The following is a 22,822-nucleotide window of genomic DNA, read 5'->3' on the forward strand; positions in this document are numbered from 1 at the left end:
AGTCACAGCACAATACACAACACCACTGCTCTGCACTGCAGCTGTTTTGTCACATTTGATGTCTCGAGGCGTTCAGCAGCATTTCTGAGGGTAGTTATGATAAACTCCCCAGCACACTTATCTCCCACTGAAAGCAGTTGGAAGCAATCACTTCCGATCTCACCAAGTGGAGCATCTTCTGTTCTGTTCTGTTCTTACACAGTCTCTATTGTTTCTCTGGATATCTGCAGCGGAGATTTCTGCCCACCAGCAGAATCACGTGGGAGCTTGCAAACATCCCTCTCTGTTCCAGCAGAGGCACGGTAAGCACAGCCCTCCCTGACCTGCCTTCCTTTACAGTGAATTTGACATCACAGATGACTCTGCAACAGCTCTGTGTCCCCTGGAGACAGGCGCTCTCCAGGAGTACTTTTCCCCTTCTAAGCCAGGCATATGTAGTAACCCATCTACATTCATGGAAGGGGCTTGTAAGTCATCTAGATCACGCTACTCCTATAGCTACAGCTGCATTTTAGACAGCAAAAGCAATAAACAAGCTTTCAAAAAGTTGTTTCAGCAGCGTATAATTTTAGCAGAACCTTTTGATGCCAGCCAGAAATATTGTTTAATGCATACTTCCAAGGGAATAGCCCTTCTTGAAAAGGCAGACTGGGTGGTTCAACAGAGGTTCTGTAAAATTCATTTGCAGTTTGGCATTTTGCACACAAGGTCGGGTCAGAAAAAGCCACTCTTGCATGCCAGTGCCTACAGCTCCCACTGCTTTTCAGAAGCCACATGCAGTGTGAGGGAGTAGGGAGTGAGGGCTCACCTAGCAAGAGGCAGAGTGGCGTGGCATCTTCACTAATGGTGCCAATAAACTCCTCGTGTGGACCCTCTGCGTCCCTTGGAGCGGTGCAGCTAGGACAGAGATGCTTCTACTGCTATGCCTGCCACCTGCTCCTGCAAACAAGCCCTTAAAATAATTTCTTACACTGCAAATTAGGTTTGCAGTGTAAGAAGGGAGGCTTTAAAGCTCACTTAAAAGCGCTGCCACCACTTGACACGGGATGGCCAAAGCCTGCTGCCTCAGCACTGCACTCTCCTCCATCTGCTGCTTTGCCAGATCACTAAACAGCACCAGTTACCTGCTATTTAGAACAAAACAACTCCGAAGTTACACGAGGACAGCATTTACACAGAGCCATGGCAGACCAAGAGCTGATAACTTCAAAGGAACTCCAAACAACAGACCATCTTGATGCACTATGGGACAGCCCCCACATGCTCTGCTCAGAGCCCATAACGCTTCAAAAAGAGGCAAAAAAAACCAAACCAGTCACCAAGAGTCAGAAAATATGCTTACTAGTAACAGTCAAATCTTAAGTTCTTGAGTAAGACAGACATGTCAAGTTGTGTGAAACTATTCTTTATGACCCTAAGAGGCATGGGGACGGGTCAGTACCAGAGACACTAAGCAGAAATACGCTGAGCAGTTTCTGATGGTTTCTGGGAAGAGTTTTTGAGCTTTATTCCTGTTGGCATATTTCCTCAACAAGAACTACAGGTGTATGTCTGATCCTTGGCATTTAGCATGAACACAAACAAAACTCTTAAATATTGTAAGTCATGTAAGGCATGATGACTTAAATTTTAAAATAATGGCAAAAAGCACAAGGTTTCCAAAATGTACTTATAAATACAAAGCACAAACTCACTTCTCTTACTGTAACTGCACGTACCTGCTGCATTTACTATTATCAATCACGGAAGACTAATGAACTTCAATGCATTTTAGTTAAGGCAGGTCAGTCCCGTGCAAGTTAATGTTCCCACAGATTAGTCCTAATGGTTGCAGTTATGTGTGTTCAACAGCCATTGGGATTTTTATTAGGAAAAGGTGGAGGGGATTAAATTTGTCGTGGCTGAAATGCTGTGTATGTCCACTGCGTGCTCTTTACAGACATGCAAGCAGGTCCTCATTCTATACATCCCTACTTAAAAGGCCTGTTCACAGGCACCAGTATTTGCTAGAAAATAAAAAAATCACTGGGATTCAAGTGGCAGGGCAAGGATGACAGAAGGAAAGTCATGCCACTGTCTTCCCTACACCACATCTTCGACCATGTCCAATTAAACAAAGCAAATGAAGGTAATGGTATAGTAGAACTGCATGGGCTGTGTAACAGCAGCTGCTTTTTGACAAGCTTACATTTTGAACTATTTAAATATTACCTTGCACTTAAATTCATTAAAAGAACATTAAAAAGCAAATTTATTTTTAAAAATTGCTATTTGTTTCAACAGAATTGAAAAGTGTGTTTTGCCTAGTCTTGACTTAATTTAAGGAGCACTAATTTCATTTTAATTTGCACCACCTTACCTCAATCAATTTATTGGCATGCTCACGGAAAACCTGGGCATATTCCTTAACTTCTTTCTCGTTCCCATTCTTGGCAGCTTCAATCAATACTAAAAGTGGAACATTTGTTTCCAGAAAAGAGTCTGATACATGGTCCATCACAGCTTTGCGGAGCTACAATAAAAATGAAAGAATAAAAGAGTTATTTTTCTGCTATTTTCCTTTCACTGTATTAATATGTAAAGCTTAAGTGCTTTTGTCGTTGATCCTTTTTCCTTCGTGCGACCAAGGCTTTCTCTGCACTAAGTCTTGTCTACACACTTTTTGCTTCCATTTAAATTAAATCTCCTTAAAAACTGGATTAGTTATGTAAGTGCAAGTCACCATTTGGCCACAAATATTGATTTAGCAACTCATATTGGTTTTGTCTGAGTAAATTTGCCACTTTCCCACAGCTGATAAAATAACATGCCGATTTAACTTCTTTCATTTTTCTACTAGAATAAAAACACTTTAAAATAAGCTTCATCCACACTCACGTTTACTTGAAAAAGGGAATATACTGCCATAAAAATAGAAAAACAGATAAAAGATCAGTGTTACCTTACAGTTCTCATAGAAAATATACTCTGAGATGAAAACCAGCAAAAAATTTTAAAACACAAACGATTATGTTTAAATCTCATAAAATTTTAGGGTTTTTATAATCCCTGTTGCCATCAGGACGGCTCCGAGTCCAGCACCTTTATCACACAGTTAATGCGGTTGTGCTTCCGCCTTACGCTCATTAACAGGCACTGCTTTCATTCACTCTACATCACAAGCAGGAAAGCTCTCTACCAATTGGAGCCAAATCATCAGATGAAATACTTCCACGAGAGAAGACATGCAGAGGTGCACTCATTTGCCTCACCAGGTGTGAACCTCACGTAGCAATTACCTGTCTGCGCAAGTCTCTGGTCTTTTTGGTCATCTTATCAATGGCAGAATTCAGTGCATCACTTCTTTCCTTGCGTCCAGCCTGGAAAACAAGAGACAAAAAGGTAAACAGGCATTCAGGGTCTCCAAGTAAAACCAGTATGATTTATGTCAAGAAGACTGTCAGTTCCTTTATTATTACTTCTAAGTGATTATTCAAGTTAGAAGCAGAGTCTCCACCTCCTTGCCCAAGCAATATTCTTCCAGGCAGGCTCAAGCAGCCCAGGAGCATCTGACAACATAAGGCTGCATCCTTTAACACTCTTCAGCTTCCTTTCTGGAGAAATGGATGCTTTCCTACATCTAGGCTGCTTTTTGCTCCTCATCAGCCAGAGACTGTATTTAAACAGCTAAGTTTAGATTTCTCTTCTCTGACAGCTCTGCCGACAACCACACAGCTTGCCGTGAATCTCCAGTCCCCAGCAGCTCTTCCTGCCTCAATCCTCGACCTTTTGGGACCAAGGGAGATGGACGGCACCCCAACATCTCCCATGGCAGACGGAGGCACCGGGTGGTGCAGCACGGCAGTGCTCCCTGTGCAGCTCCATGCCTCACTACTACAGAAGGTTGTTCTTCAGCAGTCAATCGTAAGCCAAAAATCAATTATATTAAAGGTAAAATCCTTATAAAACATTTGTTAGGGATGAAATCCCAACATCAAATAAGCACCCAGGCTTGCCTGCTGGGACCTGGATTTCGCCGAGTTCGATCCAGCAAGTTTCACATTAGCACCATTGTTAAAAAGAGGGAAAGGGGCCAAGATGCAGTGGCAGCTTCCCTCTGCCTAAGCAGACAGTGGGCTGAAAATATCTGAATTCGTATCAAGTTGGGAGTGCCAGATAAGACAGCAGTGGTCTTACAGTCTCACAGGGAGGGTTTTTCTGTACAATAGAGCTTCTCTGAGTTATGTGCAGTAAGCTTTATGCAACCACAAACCAATTTCTGAACTTCTAAGCCACGATCAATATAATTATCCTGTGGAGAAGAAAACAACAACACAACAAAAAACAGCAAAACCCATTTTACAGCACTAAAGCGAGGCTGTGCCAATTATCGTTCCGCAGATGCCAGGCTGGTTTGAAACACTCACATAGGCAGCCTTGAATTGAAATCACAAAGTCCACTCTACAGCAGGAATAAAAACTGAATAAAACCGGGGGGAAGATTCGGATGTTGTCAAGTAATTATAATTCATTGAAATTTTGAAGATTTGTCACTCTTTTAATCCAGTCACTGGCTCTCATCACAAATGGTAACCGAAACCAGCTGAAATAAGCCCAGAAGCTTGTTCCACCACACCACAGCTCCAGCAGACTTGATGCTGGGCCGGTCTTCACACTTTAAAATGAAACCAGAAACCTCTAAATAAGGTGAAAACGAACGCTGCCTTTATTGAGCTGCTCCCCTGCTGGTGAGGCACAAAGCTGGCAGGCAGCTGGGCTGGAAGCCGTCCTGCAGCCCCTCTGGCACTCAGGGCCGATGCAGACAGTGGGCTCCTGGCAGCCCCCCGTGCCTGCTGAGACATAAACCTGCAATTGCTCACGTTACCATACCGCTGTACCTGCAGGGGGACTGTTTCAATGAACCCAGAGCACTCCCCCTTCCACCTCGGCATTTCTCCAGTATCTCTGGAAGGTACACGCACATCTAATGCACAGGGAGCCAAACATTCTGCTGATCCAAGAAGTGCCCTCTTCCTGCTCCCCAGGCACCCCCACGTTAACCACCTACCAGGAGCATGACACTGATACGAATCCACCTATCACTTGCACTTTGCCATGCTCGGTTTCACAGCACAGAGCAGCCCTGGTAGTGCAGCACAGGTCCCTTTTTGCAAGGGAACCCAGGGATGGTTTCCACCAATGGCTGTTCAGCTCATGAGATCTGACCACAGGCAGCCCTACGTAAAATGCTCTGAAAAGCATTCAATGTGTACATTAGAGGGTAAGCAGCTCCGATTTCATACTGCTGATCTGTTCCTATTAAGTCACACTGTGTACTAACACAGAAATAGCTGTATAATCTAAACCTGTTACATATGAGCAAAGCAGCTCCCGTTTATTTCCATCTTGTTGGTGTTCTGAAATTTTAGTACAAAGGCTTGTCAGAAAGTATTAAGAGCATTTCCCTTGGAAAGTTGCAATATAAACACCCCACTAATTGAGTTGCAGCACTTTCCCACCTTCATGCCCCAGCTGCTAACCCAGCACCTTCACTACGGCTGGGGCTGCAGGCAACGTGAGGAGGCACACCTGCACTTTTGCAGCTGCAGAAAGGGAACCTCTTACCATTCCCACCTACAGTTCCCACAGCCAATTGTAACCCAGGTCCTGGACCAAAGATGAGGATGTCAAGTTTTGCCATTCTGAAGTCAGTTGACTTTTTTTGCATAAAAGTTACCATACTGCACAACTGTGGAGCCAATTACGCCCTGCGAAGTCCAAGCACAGCCAGCCTATGGGATGTTGGCTGCTCCAATCTCAACATTATTTCCAAGTGTTAAACGTCATCAAGGACAACATCAATCCCCTTGCTCAAGTCCCATGAATTTTACCCAGTGGTTCTACCCTACAGCTTAACAACTCCCATTCAAGCTAGTTTATAAAGTAATAAATCACATTGTAAAGGTTCACCACCTCTGGATAATTTGCTCCAGTAACCAATTACTCTTCCTATTAAAAAAACAGCCCTTGCTTTTAGTCCAAACTTCCATGGAAAAGCCAACTAATGATGCAGCAGAAGAACACATCCCAGTGATCAGCTTCTGCACATGGGATGAGGACTGAGAATAGCGAATCCTGAATATTCATACTAGTGGGATTTTTAGGTTTTCAGCATGGAAAGCAGCTTTGTCCAAGGGAATCACAGGCTCTGCAGCCGGTGGCAGAGGAAGCAGCTGATAGATTCATTGGATTTAACAGGGTCATATCGACTGCATCAGTCATTTTGCATTATGACACTACTGCTCTGCCCAGTATCAACAGATAATACACTCAGAACAAATATATTTAAGATCGTCATTAAAAAGGGCTAGAACTGCTGTTAGAAACTACGTATTTCCCCCAACCCTTGGAATTTTTGTTCTTCCACCATCGGTGCTGCTTTGCTTGGAAGGCAGCACAAGCAGTCACTGCCGCATCCTTGCTCTTCCAGATCTCACAGCCAACCTCACCATTTTTTTCCAACAGCTTAAAGCAGAGAAAGGGGATTTGTACACAGAGAGGCAAAGCGGAATCACTGTCTCGGTCCACAAAGCATTCCCTTTGTAGGCCTGCCATCTGACTCAGAAACAAAACCAAACCAAGCTCTTCCTGCAGCTACCGAAGTTAAAATCCAACCGCAACTAACTCATAAATGTGAAAATGTACAGCACGGTGCTGGCAGTAAACAAATGCTACGTGGAAGCAACCAGAATCAGAGCACATATTACGATGTAGTTATGCAGCCATGCTTTTATAGCTACGCAACAAAAACTTCCCTTATTAATCTCAGTGCTTCACCTAAGATCAGAGAGCTATTGAGGAATAGCATTCTCCACCCTGCAGCAGTCCCTCTACAAAAAAAAAAGGTCATTTGCAGAGGGATTTCTGCTTCAGGTAATCTTTGAATTGTCTTCTAACCAAAGGAAGGAGCAGTGCTGTGCTTAATGCTGGTGATTGAGTAAGTGACAAATGGGTGCTTGGCATTCCGTCCTCGGGGTGCACAGGAAAGCCATACATCAGTGCAGGGCTGCTGAGCGGTGCTTCATGGCAAGGCATAAAGATGTAGTGCTCAGATTCAAGTTTGTCACATGCTTAATTCTCACCTTGACACCCCGCCTAATTGTATGCCTACAAAGGACGGCCGCCCATACTGCTGTATTACCAAGAGAGCAGAGCTGCAAACAAATTCCAGGTATAACAGTGCTGATTCCGGACCACAGAATCATAGAATCACAAGGTTGGACCTGCAAGATCATCCAGTCCGAGCGCCCTCCCATCACCACTGCTACCACAAGCACTAACCCACATCTCGCAGCTCCTCATCCATGCACCTCTTGAGCACTGCCAGGGACGGCGACTCTTCCAGCTGCCTGGGCAGCCACTGCAGTGCCTGACCACTCTGAGAGAAAAAGTTCTTCCTTTTGTCTAACCTAAATCACCCCACGCACAACTTGCAGCCATTTCCCCGTGTCCTGCTCCTTGCCTGGGAGCAGAGGCCAAAGCCCTCCTCACCACAGCCTCCCCTCAGGAAGTTGTGGAGCGCCATGAGGTCTCCCCTGAGCCTCCTCTTCTCCAGACTAAACAATCCCAGCTCCCTCAGCTGCTCCTCATAAGACTTGTGCTCCAGACCCCTCACCAGTTTCACTGCCCTTCTCTGCACACGTTCCAGGGCCTCAATGTCCTTCCTGCAGTGAGGAGCCCAAAACTGAACACAGCACTCGATGTGCGGCCTCCCCAGTGCTAAGCACAGAGGGATGATCACCTCCCTGCTCCTGCTGGCCACGCTATTTCTAATGCAGACCAGGATGCCGTTGGCCTTCACAGCCACCTGGGCACACTGTCAGCTCATGTTCAGCCAAGCATCAACCAACACCCCCAGGTCCCTTTCCTCTTCACAGTCATCCAGCCTATAACGCTGCAACCACGAAGGGCAAGTGATGGAGCATGATGCACAAATTTCATCAGTGATTATCTATCTGATATCTGATGTTTGAGGAGACAGTAACACCCTGGCTTGTTACAGACATAAGTGTAAGGAATCTCCTATAGCCACAGCTAATCACTGAAATATAGGGGTTGCACAGCACGTCCATTGGTACAGCAGCAACCTAACCCATGTGACACCCCAGCCACACCTGCGCTAGCCTGCTCTGCCTTATTTGCACAGCAAGAAGGCAAAAAAGCAGCAGCTGATTCTCCCATGACTCCCAACATGCTGACGTTCAGGAGCAGCCACCATGCCCATCTCCATACAGACAGGAGCTGTGTGCTCAGGTGCAAATCCCAGGTGCCTGCAGCACCCACGCTTCCGTTCTCCGCACCAGAAGCACAAAGAGGCTGCCCAGCCCATGTCAGCATCAAGTGCCATTAGGCTGTTTGTGGGACTTAATGCACCAGGAAGGCTTCCACCAGATGTCAGCCTAACTAAATGACAACGTTGGCCTCGGGGTGCAGCTCTGCTTCGAGTGCATGTGTTTAGCAGGAAGATCAGTTCCGCTGCTGCACAACAAGCCAGGTAAGGGAGCGGGTTCTTTGGTCCTAGAGCACTTATTCTCAAGAAAGCCACATTTCCTCTCTTCCCCCAAGTTTTAGAGGTGCAGATGCCACCTCAAAGCCTGTTCTGGTGGGAGGCTCCAGATGGCACTACTCCATGGCTTCCCTTGGCATGCAAGCAAGTTTGCAGTCTCAGAAGAAATGCAACGGTGAGAATTAAGCAGGCAGCTGGAGTCTATTCTCAGCCTGCTGCACCTCGGCACCCCAGACAGTTCCCAAAACACAAGGAGAATATCAGCACACTTTCAGGTTTAAAAGGAATCGGAGGTATGCCTTCAATAATGGCTGTTGTCTCACGACAAGCACGCACAAAAACAGGTTCATGCTGAGAAAAGCGCCCATAGAGCTCGCACTCACTGTTTCCCAAACAAGAAACTCACTGGCAAGGTGCTAAACAGCCCTTGTTTGCTTACAGGCCAGAGAACCAAGAGCTTCAGCGAGGCAGCAGCTTACCATGTGCAAGCAGCAACTCCCAACGCCGTGCCAGATTACGCAACCGTCACGTGGGAGGAACCTACCAACATGCATGGATGCAGAAAAGCAGAGCCCTTCCAAAAGGTACCCAAATTTGGCCACTCGGTAATAATGGAAAGAGTGGCACAGCAGGGTAGTAATTTTTCATCTCGGAGCTTTTTCAGTTTTCTTAAATGACACCTTAGGAACATTCCTTAAAAGATTGTGTTATCATATTTATGTGCTATTAACATTCAGATCAGCGCTGGGGTCAGGACAGTGCACCAGATGAGTGCTGAGAAGCACAGCTACAGGCACGTTGCTGCTGTACTCCCCCAAGGCAACGGGCAGCTCAGGCTGGATTTTGGCTGCGTACTTCTTGCACAGTGAATATTAACTACGGAAAAACTCTTGGAATAGGTCCGTGTCATTTCTTTACACATGTTCCTTTCAGTCTAGAGCAAAAGCTGGAATATTTACGGTGACAGAACAATTTAACGCAGACACCTAGCACTGCCCAGTTCAACATTAAAAATAGCTACATTACTTATTTTTCTGTTTTGTGGGCTTTTGCTTTTCTTTGTGCTTTGTGTTCTCCATCCCTCCATTTCATTTAACACCTCCCCTGTGGGGACAGCCACAGGTCCAGCACTGCAGCCAGGGGCACAGCTGCTCTGTAGGACAAAGAAAGAAAAACAGGCAGAAACCAGCAAGGCTGAGCTTAAATAAGGAACTAAAGTTTAATAATGAAGCTAAATGACCATTGTCTTCTCAGACCTCCTCTGACACAATTAATCTCCCTCCCTGTTAGCATGGGGAATTGGCTATTCTCAGCTCAGCCCTGTCCCGAGGTCATCACCGACACCTCACTGCCACAGGGCAAGCACTGCCGAGCACCTCGTGCTGCGCTGCTGCCACGTGTCTCAAGGTGACAACAAGTCCCACAGGACAGTCTGCGCTGGACAGCGGGAGCCGTGATGTCCCAGCCTGCAGCCCTGGACCAGGTTGTGGCCCTGCAGGGCTGCTGGCACCACAGCCCAGCTCAGGACTGTGCATGCTGGCTGCAGGTCCTGCCGTCACCGTGGCTCCCAGTCCTTGATCAAGGGCTGTGAGCTGCAGGGAACGCCTGCTGTAAACGCAACTTACTCTCCTACACTTCGGTAAGCAGCAATAAGTGACACAAAAGCCAGGGTTTGCAAGAGAAAAAAAAAAATAAGATGGATTTCCTCATTTCATAACTGCAAGCTGTCAAGCTAGATTCCAATTAATTTTTTTTCTCCTGTGCTCTAAGGTAAGCTTTGCTTTTTTTCCAGAAATTTCCCAGCACTTTTCTCACCGCAGGGCCTCCACCGCACACCCCGACAGCACCCCTGTCCCAAAAAGCACTCCCCTCCGCCCGTGCTCCTGCAGGGACCTCGAGCTGCCCCACCTCCCTGCAAAGCGCTGCTAATCAGCGCCCTCAGTCCAAGTCGGGCACACTTCACGTCCCCGAGCATCCCCAGTGCAGCCGGGTTGGACAGGCAGCCGGCAGCAGCAGCGAGGCTCCAGCTGCAGCTCTGCGCTGCCACAGTGAGCGCAGCCAGCGGGAATGCAGGGGGGGAGCGGGCGGTGCGCGGCTCTCCGGCTCCTCGCATCGCCGGGACGAAGGGCTCTAACAGCTGATTTTTTTTCCCCTCCTCGATCAGCGGTCTCAAACACAATCGCAGTATGCAGCACAATGCTTTAAAACAGCAAAGCTTCTGGAAAACCCAAACAAAAGGAACGTCACCAGGTGACGTCAGCCTATATACAGCCCTGCGTGGTCGCAGCGCATAAGCAAACCCATTCTTGTGCCGCTTCCCTGAAAAGCTTTTCAGTAAATGCACTCATGCTACTCCAGGAGCTTCTCTCAGCAATAAGCCACCCATCCGCCATCAACAAGTTAGGACTAAAGGAACCCACAGCTGCGGAAAAAGAAAACGTGAGCTTCAATTAAACAGCCAAGCAGCTGCCGAGGAAGAAAACTTCTATTAAGCATCGACTTGAAAACTGCAGACCTGGCAGAGGAGGTCACGCCGGCGCTTTCAAAAGGAATATTCTAAGAGAGCACGGTGGATTCAATTTTGCACTAATATCACAGGACCCTAAACCAGTAAATTATTCACAGGCTATCTCGCGTTAGAGCCTTTCACAGACTCACCGTGTTGAGTCTCAAACTACGACTGAATGCAACCTCCAATGTACTCAAAAGAATGGGTAAGTGTGTGCCTTTCTCTCTCCCTTGTCTAATGAATGATGGCTGTGTGTTAAGGCAGCGGCGAGGTGCTACAGCACGCTTTGCTGGGGTGAACCTTGTGAGAGCAATGTGTTCTGATTGTGACGCTGTAACCCTCCGTAATGCCGACAAAGACTCATCCTAAGTGTAATAGCTGGTATTCTGTGTGTAGTACTAAGTTGTTTCTTGCATTTAGAATAAGCTTTTTGGAAATGCATGGAAATGTTATCTGCAGTGAAATCTTCCACGGTGATGTTCAAAGTATACTGATAAGGATATCCTATCTTGTTGTTTTCCTAAATTATATTCTGCAGGCTTACATTTCAAGTGGCCATTAGGGGCTCGTATGCTGGCAGCACTATATGCAATGAGCATGGTTTTAAAAATGCTGCCTGCCTTGGGCATGGCTTGTCCACCAAAATGTCGCTGTGAGAAGCTACTCTTTTACTGTGACTCTCAGGGGTTTCACTCAGTGCCAAACACCACTGAAAAGGGCTCTCTAGGTTTGTCACTGAGGCACAATTTTATTACTGAACTTGAAAGGGATCAATTTGCGAGCTTCAGTCAACTTACTTGGCTTCACTTAGATCATAATCAAATTGCAACAGTCAGAGAAGATTCTTTTCAAGGACTGTATAAACTTAAGGAATTAGTCTTAAGTTCCAACAAAATCTTTCATTTGCCAAACACCACTTTTAGCCAGCTGCTTAACCTGCAGAATTTGGACCTCTCTTTTAATCAGTTGTCCTCTCTGCACCCCGAGCTGCTCTACGGCCTCCGCAAGCTGCAGACCTTGCATCTGCGCTCCAACTCCCTGCGGACGATCCCTGTCCGCCTGTTCTGGGACTGCCGTAGCCTGGAGTTCCTGGATCTGAGCACAAACCGCTTGCGAAGTTTGGCTCGCAATGGCTTTGCAGGATTAATCAAGCTGAGGGAGCTGCACCTAGAGCACAACCAGCTGACAAAGATTAATTTTGCTCATTTCCTCCGGCTGAGCAGCCTGCACACTCTCTTCTTGCAGTGGAACAAAATTAGCAACTTGACGTGTGGGATGGAGTGGACCTGGGGCACCTTAGAAAAGCTCGATTTGACTGGAAACGAGATCAAAGCCATCGACCTAACAGTTTTTGAAACTATGCCTAACCTTAAAACCCTCCTCCTGGATAACAACAAGCTCAGCACGCTGGACTCCAAGATCCTGCGCTCGCTGCCGTCGCTCAGCACCGTGGGGCTCTCGGGCAATCTGTGGGAATGCAGCGCCCGGATCTGCGCGCTGGCCGCCTGGCTGGGAGCCTTCCGGGGCCGCTGGGAGCATCCCATCCTGTGCCACGGCCCCGACCACGCCCAGGGAGAGGACATCCTGGACGCCGTGCACGGCTTCCAGCTCTGCTGGAACGCATCGACCGCTGCCCCGTCCGCGGCTCCGACGGACGCTCCCACCACCGAGTCCACGAAAGGCATCAGCTCCTCTCATTTCCATATGGGAGACAAAGAAATCCCCACCACGGCAGGCATGGTCGTCACCACCGAGGAACCCTTCCCCGAGCCAAACAATGCCATCTTCACTCAGAGGGTAATTACAGGGACAATGGCTTTATTGTTTTCTTTCTTTTTTATCATTTTTATAGTGTTCATCTCCAGGAAATGCTGCCCTCCCACATTAAGAAGAATTAGGCAGTGCTCAATGATTCAAAACCACAGGCAGCTCCGATCCCAAACGCGGCTACATATGGCAAATATGTCAGACCAAGGACCGTACAATGAGTACGAACCCACCCACGAAGGACCCTTCATCATCATTAACGGCTACGGACAATGCAAGTGTCAGCAGCTGCCATATAAAGAATGTGAAGTATAATACTTAAAATTAAACCAGATAAGTAACCTATTTTAAAATTGTAGGGGACCTACAGCAGATTCTAATTTTTACAAATGTTGACGTAAAGCCTAATTTTCCAAGCTACTCAATGGAAGCATTGTTTATGGAGTGGTGCAGTATTTTTAAGTTGTTTTTTTTTTTTTTTTTAATAAATCCATAATATTTTCAGTGTTAAAGAAGCAATGATCACATTAAACTTGAACTCCTAGTGTTTAAAAGTCTAAAAAGACGCTCACCTCAAACTATGTAAAATGTTCCATGTTATGTAACTCTCTGACTGTGCGTACCATTTATACCCAAGTCTCCACACTCCACTTTCCCCAGTAAAATCAGCCCGGGTGGAAGGAGGGAGGCTGACTGCACAGAGACCTGCAGAGGAACATACACTGCATTTGTTCCCCCGCAGCTGTGCGATGCCAAACATCCCAGCTGGCTCTGCTCAATTCAGAGGCACGCTGGAGGAAGGCTTTCCTCCTCTGGTCATTTCCACTCGAGTAAAAAGGGGAGAGGGAAAAATAAAAAAAAAAAAAGTGACCAAGGTTCAGGTGGGGATTTAGATACACTGGGGACTGGCAAATTAATTTTTAAGGCAGTTTTCCTACCTCCATGCTCACAGTTTGGCTTGCTTACACATACCTTGCTCGAGCTCGCAGCAAACGCAGGCAGGAGCAGTTCACACCACCAATTAACCAGGATGGCTCTCCAGGCACTTGCAGAGTACCTGGTGGTGCTTAATTAGGAAGGTTGGTGCGATGATCTAAATGTTACAGGCGTTCAAACCCGACCAGCTCTCTGCTTCGCCTCGATGATGCTTTTCATGCACTCGGGCTAATGACTCACGCCTACGAACAAACAGCACTTCCACACCTTTTCATGTGTAAATACCCTTAACACAAGTTTTTCTTAATTAAAAGTAAATATCAACCGGAGGTTAAGAAAGAGAGAAGGAAGGAAGAAACCTCTCTTTGTCGTCCCCCCCCTCTCCCCCCTCAGGCTTCCTCTTGCTGGGAGCTATTTTCATGCACTAACTCCACGGTTTCTCTGGAGACAGAATTAGCCCCTGTAATATAAGCTCTCACTTGTCCTCCTCTTCCAAAATTCAAGGTAATTACCAGCTCAAAGCTGCGTACCTTCCGATACATTAGGATAATGGTTAGTTTATAGAATAGTTCACAAAAAAACGTTTTGTTTCTTAGTCAAAATGGGACAGAATCTAAACTAGTATGCCATTAAAAAATTCTTATATAAATATATATACACACACACACGCACCTCATTCTTCGGGAGTAATTTGATTTCTTTAACCAGAGGTATCACATTGCTATTTATACTATATTATGAAATGATATGTAAATATTTGCAGATCTATGCAGCGACAGTGGTACTGAGATGCCATGGGGGTGGGCGGGGGGGTCTGCAAAGGATTACGTTATTTTTAAGTCAACTGCTCAAATATTGTAAACGTTCTAACCAAAGTTAAAAGGACCAGAGGGATGGCATTTTTTTTTATATATATATACATGTATGTATAACTAAAAAATGTGTTGTGTCCAATGCTGCAGTGTTAAACAATTACCAGCAAACACGGATGAAGAGAAATTCCTCACAGTGTCAACATACCTTGAACGAATCAGTAATTACAGTATGCTAATTGTGTTGTACTAAACTATTCTGCAAACTTTCTGAACAGAAAAATCACTGCATAAAAATCTGTTCGCTATTTCACTCTGCTTTTATATATCTGTATTACCACTTAGTGAGGTATTTAGGGTGCAATTATACAAGTTTGATGTTTTATTGTGAAATGAATTCGTCCGAGGCAACTATAGCAAGATAAGTGTGACTTCTGTTCAGATTTTACATAAAGATTTTTTCAATTACTGGTTTTGAAGATATTAATTTGCATCATTTTACTTTTACGGTGCCCTTATTATAAAACAAATATTTTGTGTACTTCCTACGACTTTGTACTTTAATAGAAGAGAGTCAGAGAAGACTATGGTTTTCCATTAAGTTCTCTTTGAACTCCCCTAACTGTTTATAATACGACAAGCCAATTTGCATCCATTTTAGGAAATCAACTGTTGCTTTTTCTGCTTTTACTGCTTTCAACTGAATGTAATAAATCCGGCGAGGTAGGTGGGCAGGGAGTGAATATGAGAGTGTGGCAAGGCCCTGGCACAGGCTGCCCAGAGGAGCTGTGGATGCCCCATCCCTGGAGGCGCTCAGGGCCAGCTTGGATGAAGCCCAGGGCAGACTGGTACGGTATCAGAATCAGTGGTCAGCAGCCCTGCTTGTGGCAGGAGGTTGGAGCTAGATGATCCTTGAGGTCCCTTCCAACCCAAGCCATTCCACGATTCACGGCTCTATGATTCCATATGATTACAACCCATGTGATTCAGCCCTAAGCCAATACAAAACCTTAATGTATGGCTGACTGTAGGAAGACTTGCTTCCTTCCCAGCAATCAATGGCTCTTCCCTCAGTCCCAGGCTCCTGCTGGGAGCAGAGCAGTGCAGCAGCCTGCCCTGCTGTGCCACCCTTACTGTGTTGGCTGATCCCATGCCTGCACCAAAGGTACCAGGGAGCAGCAGTGCTTTCCATGGAGGCACCAGCAGAGACAAAGTTCTGACTTAACTCATGACTCAACTTCCAGTGCCCATACCATTAATCTTAGTGCAGCGCTACCACCCATCAGATGGCAGCACTGAACACCAATGTCCAAGCTGTGCATGCAGGACAGAATCCCACTTTCCTGCCCCACGTGCAGCCAGCCCAGAGCTGGGAGCTCACAAGGCACAGAGCCAGGTTGGATGGGACCCTGGGCAGCCTAATCTAGTGGTTAGCTACCCTGTCTACGGCAGGGAGGTTGGAGCACAATGATCTTTAAGGTCCCTTCCAACCCAAATCTTTCTATGATTTCCTGACTGCAGAACGAGGCTCCTCCCATGGCAGTGTCTTTCCAGTGCCCCAGAAGCCCCTGTCTCTAACAGCTTGTAATTCTGCCCCAGAAGTGTACAGACTGATGCTCCAGCTGGGTGCTTCACTTCTCCCATCCATCATCCCAGTTTTGCAGGTCCCACAGGCTCTGCTGGTTGGGGTGCAGGGAGCCCACCCATGCTGCCTCCCTCAGCCCCACTCACATTTACGCTCCAACATCCGGCTGCTCTCCCAAATGCTGTGGTTTATACCTGCCATTTCCTAAACCATTTGTTGCCAGGTTCCAGGCATGAGCAAAGCAGTTCCATAAACATCACATTTAGGGTAACAGGTGCAATAAAACCTGCAGAATGTCAAACACGAGCAGCAAAGTCAACTTGAATTCCCTTGGGAGGGACAGCAAACTGCAGGCACAGCCATCGCCCTACACAAGGGCACCGTGAGAGGTTGTTAATCCTTTTTGGTTGTTTTAAAGTTACTGTCTTCCATTCTCAATGGCTTGTGACTCTTCCAAACAAAGAGAGGATTATAATAATTGCCTTAGTCAGCAGTCTGATTTATTTTGTTTATGGAATACGAAGCAGGATGATCTGGCTTAAGTTAAGTGTTTTCAGGATGAGCACTGACTGATGAAGCGGTTGTTAAATTCTTCTCTATCACCTCTACTGCACAGCCTTGGTTTCTGCAGATACTCAATTAGGGGGAAATTCTTTACCCAGGGGACAGTGAGGCCCTGGCACTGCTGCCCAGACACGTGGTTACCCTATCCCTGGAGGTGCCCAAGGCCATGGACGGGGCCTTGGGTAGCCTGAGCTGGTGGGGGGCACAGCAAGGACTGAGGAGGCTGCAAGGTCACTTCTAAACCAACCATTCTGTGATACTATGATAAATGACAGAGGTGCCTCACCACCTCTAGGTACAGCATCACACAAGCCTTCAGGGCCGTTCAGAAGTGGAAATTTGTTCCGCTGCTCTAGGATCCTTGTGCCACCCAAAGACATCCCCCAGCCTCCCTGATTGCCTCCGCTTCCATTCCCCACCCCCGTGCCAGTGAAATGCAAACCAGGCAGTACAAGCTCCATTTGAGTCATCGTGTTGGAACAGGTCTGAATTAATGCTTTCAGCTCCCCTCTTGTTAGTCGCTCTGCATTAGATCATCGTTTAAATGCATACAACCAAGAATTACTTGATCGAGAGTAAAACGGGTTAGCGCTGAGACTCCGATGGGAGCGCTCCTCTGCCAGCAGAGCTCCCACTTCCATCAGAAGGAAACGTAATTAATGCTGCTGAATCAATGCTGGGTTTTGTTTTGCTGCAGAAGTTACATGATTTTTTAGAGATAAGCCCAGCCTGCATGCAAAGCCCAGCATCTGAGCTCGCAGCCTGTATGCCCCTTCAAAGGCTGCAGTCTATTGCTGACATGTAAACCAGAAACATCCAGTGGCTTTAATCAGAAGTCTGCACTACATTCTTGGTTTTTAATGTGCCTAAGTTAATTTCTGTACTACTTTAATGAAAATAAAGTTGATTTAATTTTGTGAGCTGCACAGCTATTAAAATCCATCTGTTCAGACCTATGAAGTCTACTGAGAAAGCTGAATTTCATCTTTACATAAAAATTAGGGAGTTCAGAAAGGAACACAGAACTTCTCCCCCAGTAAAAAGAACAAAAAAAGCAAGAAAAGAAATAGCAGCACAACCTGAAGGCAGCTGCACAGAAGCAGATCCTTCCTCCCATCCCCTTCTGCATTGCACAGAGTCCCATGCACTGGAAGTGGGGACAGATTTTCCTTTTTAAGCCAGGTGCTAGTGGGATGCTTGGAGACCATTTTAGTCACCCGGAAATGTAGCATTTCACACCTTGAACAAAAATCCTTTTCGAGAGGTATTCAGGGAGAGGTGACAGCAGCTTTGATGGATATGGCCAACCTCAGACAGGGCAAAACTCATGCATTTTAAGGACAAAACACCACACAGCTCATGCACCTGTGATGTACACACAAACCTCCACCTGCCAGCCCTCAGCCACCCATTTGTTAAAACAAACCCTAAAGACAAAACAAAAACAGCACCCTGTTTTGCTTCTCACCCTCATGAAACATTAGCGAGTGAACTATTCTACCAGCTCAGCAACGAGACGGAGAGCCCTCAGTGCACTGTATTGAAATTATAGTTAAAGAGCCAGATCCTGATGGGAGGGGGGTGTAAGTAATGGAATAAAAAGAAGTGCAGTGTACAGAACATTTTTGTTATTAAAATTGTGTATACTGTAAAACTGGATTTGCCTCTTTTTTTTTTTTTTTTTTTTTTTTTCCTCCTTTTTCAAGCAGAGGTGTCCAACTGCCTACATCCATTGGGGTCTCAGAGCACACCAACAGCAGCCCAAGCCAGCGTTGGGCCGCTCCCTGTGCTGCAGCCATGGCAGCCAGCAGGACCCGTGGGCACAGCCCTGGGCCACCAGGCAGAGTGCTGGCAGTGTCAGCGCCAGCAGCAGCCTGTCCCCTCCAGCAGCACCGCCCTTCCAGGCACTCAGCAGGAACCACACCGTGCACAGGTGTCAAACCACAGCACATCTCCCTGGCTTTGAATTATTACAGCCTAGGAAGTGACAGAGAGATACAGCCCCGTACAAGCATCCTTTACAGAGGCCACTGTAACACTGTGTTCTAAGTCACGGTGCTTCAACAACACCAGAACAGCCTCATTTAGACAAGTTCACGGGCACAGCCCAAAAGACTCAGTGCAACAGCTGAGAGAAAGAACACGTTTCAGGATGTTCCAAGATGATTACATGCACTGAACTGCCAGCTAAAGCCACTTCAGTATCTGAGCCTGCGCTGCTTTCTGCTTTTGTGCACTAAGTTTGGCTAACTCAAGTTCTCACAGCTTTTACAAGCCAGTGGCTCCTCAGTCCTTCTCATACTTCAAAGCAGCACAGGATCAATGTATTTTCTTAAACTTTCAAAAAGATTGACGTTAAGATCAACAGTGTCTCTCTAAAAATATAAAAGCCGTTGTTTTCACAAGGAAAGGTAAGACACATAGGAGAAAAAAAAATGGTACTCTGATAATTCTATGCAAAATCTCTGAAATCAATCAGCAATAAGAAACTGTCAGCATCACTGGCAGCTAGCTTTTAAATGTGGGCTGTGTTAAAGCAACTGTGAAAAAACGAAGACTCAAGAACACAGCCCAAGAGGAGAACTGAAGCACAACAGGGAAGCTCGGACACCTTTTCCCCCCTCTCCTCCTCCTCCCTCCCTCCAGGTCTGTGGTTTTATGCTGTTTAAGGGACAGAACTCCCTGCAATAGGTCACACACCCCTGGAACCCTGAAGTTAATCTTTATAGTTCTACGTTTGTAAAGAAACTTCTTAAAGCAACTTATCAGCAATTTGATTACTATTAGATGCTATGAAAACATTTGCTTTATAACGACCTTTGACATCAGAACCATGTGCTCTGGGAATTATCTCATAAAACAGAGAAAAATGTTTCATTCACAAAGTTCCATATTTACTTCTACGATGAATGACTGAAGAAGTTTGGCTGCTGAGGGCATTCAGCAAACGTTTCCAGGCTCAAAGGTAACCAAACCATCACTACAGATCTGCTGTTTTTAATTGACATGGTTTAAAAAAAAAAAAAAAAAACAACCTATTTCTTCTTGTTCCTTCATCTGTTAAAAAGATGAGACAAAGGCTTAAACACACACAGAGATCATTGGAGAACTTGTGAAGCAGCAGTGCCAACAGTGAGGAGCTGAGTGCTGTGCGGGTGGGAGAGCCAGGCCTTTCCTGCAGTACGTGCAAGGCCTTCTCTGCAGTATGGAACACAGACACAAACTAGGGTGGTACCTCCACAGCCAGGACACTTTAAGAAACAACAAATCCTCCTTTTAAAAATGTTATTATTTTAAATGCAGTTCAAGCAAGTTACTCCTGTTTTCTCCCAGCAGGCTCTACTACTTGTATGCTAAACACTCAGACAAGTGAGGCACTAAGTGCTTTCATTCTTTTCTTCCAATTATTAACCCCCTAGAAAGCATCCATCGTTTGATATGGGTGTATTATGCTTGTATCAGTTTAAAATGCAGCCTCACTTCACAAAAAGTCTGGAAGTAGAAATGGTTCATCCATCAAGAAGGTTCTTAAATAATGAATAGGTCATAATTCTTTACCGTCAAAAGCAATTAATTTTCTGTACTGTAATCAGGAGAATAAATCTGAAAAATCCATTCTAATGGCTCCAAATCTGAAGGTAGTGTTGCAGCTGAATTCTTAATTTTAAAATACAAGAGCAACGAGGACTTCTGCTGTTTAAACATACAGTCTTGTACCAAACAGAACAGCTTTACTGCATATTTAATAGGTAGAACGGGTTTTGCGAGACCGCCTGAGATTAAAGAACAGCACCAGATACAGGAAATGCATTTCAAGTAGAAAGGTCCTTCCAAGATGCTTCCAACCATACAGCTACAGAAATCCTGAAATATCCTTTACCAAGTGTACAGAACACTGCAGGAAAGCTTACTGCAAAAGCAATGTTACTTACATGAGTGCAAAGAGCTAAAAATACGGAGAAGAGCATGGATGTGGAATCCAGCTCAGCCCTAGGGTAAGTACTTGTACAATGAGGTATTGGCTCTCTTCTCTTCAGCTCCTAAATAATCCATCACATGCCCAGACCCTCTGCCTCTGAAGCCATGTGCAAGTTAACCGGGACTATCATTTCCTGCCCTCAAACAAACTGCTTCAACCCTGATACCATCTGAAGTTTTTAATCTTTCAGGGAAGAAAAACTCTAATCCTAATAGAGCTCATACCAAGCTGATAATGATATAATCTGTTAACAGCAAGTATACGGGGAAAGGGATAAGGACACAGACTATGAATAAGCCTCCACCACTAAAGACACCACACAATGGCTTGCAACAGGAAATCACCTGTGCATTCCTCACTGGTGAGCACATCCCCAGCAGCACTGCTGGCAGTCCCAGCTCTGTACACACGGGGCTGAACTCACCCAACCAGAGAGGGTCATTCAGCAAGCAGGCAGCTCAGCACGTGCCCAGCTGGGGACAGGGGAAAAGGCCTGATGCCTAACCACGATGCTCATATACAGGGCAGAGAAAGCTCCATCTGTATTGTCCTCTGCATAGAAAAAGATGCTTCAGCAAAGACACGGAATTTCTTCTTAATCTCCCCAGGCAATCCTGAAGACAGAACCAACTGGGACACAGCTGGAAAGAGAGAGCACAGGTCACTGGTTTGGCAGCTCTTAACAATAACTGGGAGCTGTATGGGTATCAACAGCACATCTGTGGGGTTGAGACCCTCAGAAACTCAACAGCCACGAGGTAGGCAGGAAGAGAAAACCACTACCAGCTGATATTCTTCTCCACAGACCATCAGTTCAGCTCTGGGACATCTATCAGCACCATGGCACTCGTGAAACCTGGAAACCTGGAAGAGGGAGCGCTGACTCCTTGATAAATGCTTTTTTCCTGCAGTTAGCATCCACTGCTACAAAACCAGAAACTTAAAGCTTAGCCATTTGATTAGGTTGCACTACAGGACAAAAATACACAGATATAGTACCTGCCAAAGCTTGCTAACACAACATCACAGTCCTGAGCAAACAAAATAGTGTGGCTTCAACAAGGTACCAGTCTGCAGTGGCAGCTAACTTTCCATGGATGTAATGTTTGCCCTTCTTCACCTGCACCATGAAGCAGCATGCTCAGTGTTCTGCATGCTCTGAACTTCTGCCAGGTGTTGCTGTCAGACTGTAAGCAGGGAGCAGCTCTCTGCTTTAGACCAGCTAAAATTTGTCATTGCTTCAGCTGAGGGACACCTGCTGCTGATAGCTAAAATAACTCAGCACCCACACAGCCCACAGCAGCAAAATCAGGAGTAAGGCACTCCAGATATGCACAGACCATGCAACTGACATACCCTCAAACACTGCCAAGCAAGCTGCGATGCCTCGGCTGCTCCAAGTTTCAGCTCCACTGGCAATTCAGGCATTTGTTGACAATTCTGAAACTTGGAGGATTTGGAACTTTCCTTCAGGCTCCAAATGGGAGAAGCGTTGAAGGACTGAATTCAGAGCTCGGCTCCTGTTCCTGACCGGCAGCCAGCTGCAGATCAGAGGGGCTCCCACACTGCTGGAGCTGCTCGGTGCCTCACCGTGACACAGCACCAGGAATCCAGGATCCTCCATGCCTAACAGCTGTCTGACAGCACGCCATAAAACAATGAAGACAAATGGAAGCGCTGACAAAGCACAGAACTACTCCAGTGCTCCACACAGATAAATTTTAGGGATATTACCCCTTCATATCTACAACTGTCCATGGCCAACAATTAATTTGACAAAGCATGCCAATGAGAGTGTCCAGAGACACATGAAGAAGTTTTATACCACATTCAGATGAACCAGTGCTATTAGATTGCTGACTGCTTTCCTCTTCTCAGTGGGTACTCCATCATTTGAATAAGCCCAAGTAAAGCTGCATCATCAAAAGAGGAACTTTCAAACACCTAACATTCCTGTCCATTCATTCAAAAACTGTAATCTTCATCAGGAAAATTAGTAAGAGATCATCAGCAAAGCACCGTTTCAGTTGTTTATGCAAACTGAACTACAATGTGGCACATTTCTTCTGCTCGCTGTAATGCCACTGAGTGCAGCCCGCACTGTAACCACCAGACCACATGGTGG

General features: G+C 46.0%; 2 protein-coding genes across 2 annotated transcripts in view; one reads left to right on the forward strand and one right to left on the reverse strand.

Annotated features, from left to right (window-relative positions):
- The window catches only part of CTNNA1 (catenin alpha 1), a 106,555-nt gene that overhangs the window by 38,872 nt on the left and 44,861 nt on the right, over nt 1-22,822 (reverse strand). The window contains exons 8-9 of the mRNA XM_042880642.1: nt 3,279-3,359; nt 2,360-2,512 (exon numbers count right to left, since the gene is read on the reverse strand). Coding sequence (XP_042736576.1) covers nt 2,360-2,512; nt 3,279-3,359 — 234 coding nt within the window. The remainder of the gene's footprint in view (nt 1-2,359; nt 2,513-3,278; nt 3,360-22,822) is intronic.
- On the forward strand, nt 11,256-13,246 carry LRRTM2 (leucine rich repeat transmembrane neuronal 2). The gene is made up of 2 exons (XM_042880729.1): nt 11,256-11,259; nt 11,593-13,246. The coding sequence occupies exons 1-2, from the start codon at nt 11,256-11,258 to the stop codon at nt 13,134-13,136; spliced, it is 1,548 nt and encodes a 515-aa protein (XP_042736663.1). The 3' UTR covers nt 13,137-13,246.

This window comes from Lagopus leucura, unplaced genomic scaffold, assembly GCF_019238085.1.
Source record: "Lagopus leucura isolate 7727_CA_CO unplaced genomic scaffold, USGS_WTPT01 Super-Scaffold_100027, whole genome shotgun sequence".
NCBI lineage: Eukaryota > Metazoa > Chordata > Aves > Galliformes > Phasianidae > Lagopus > Lagopus leucura.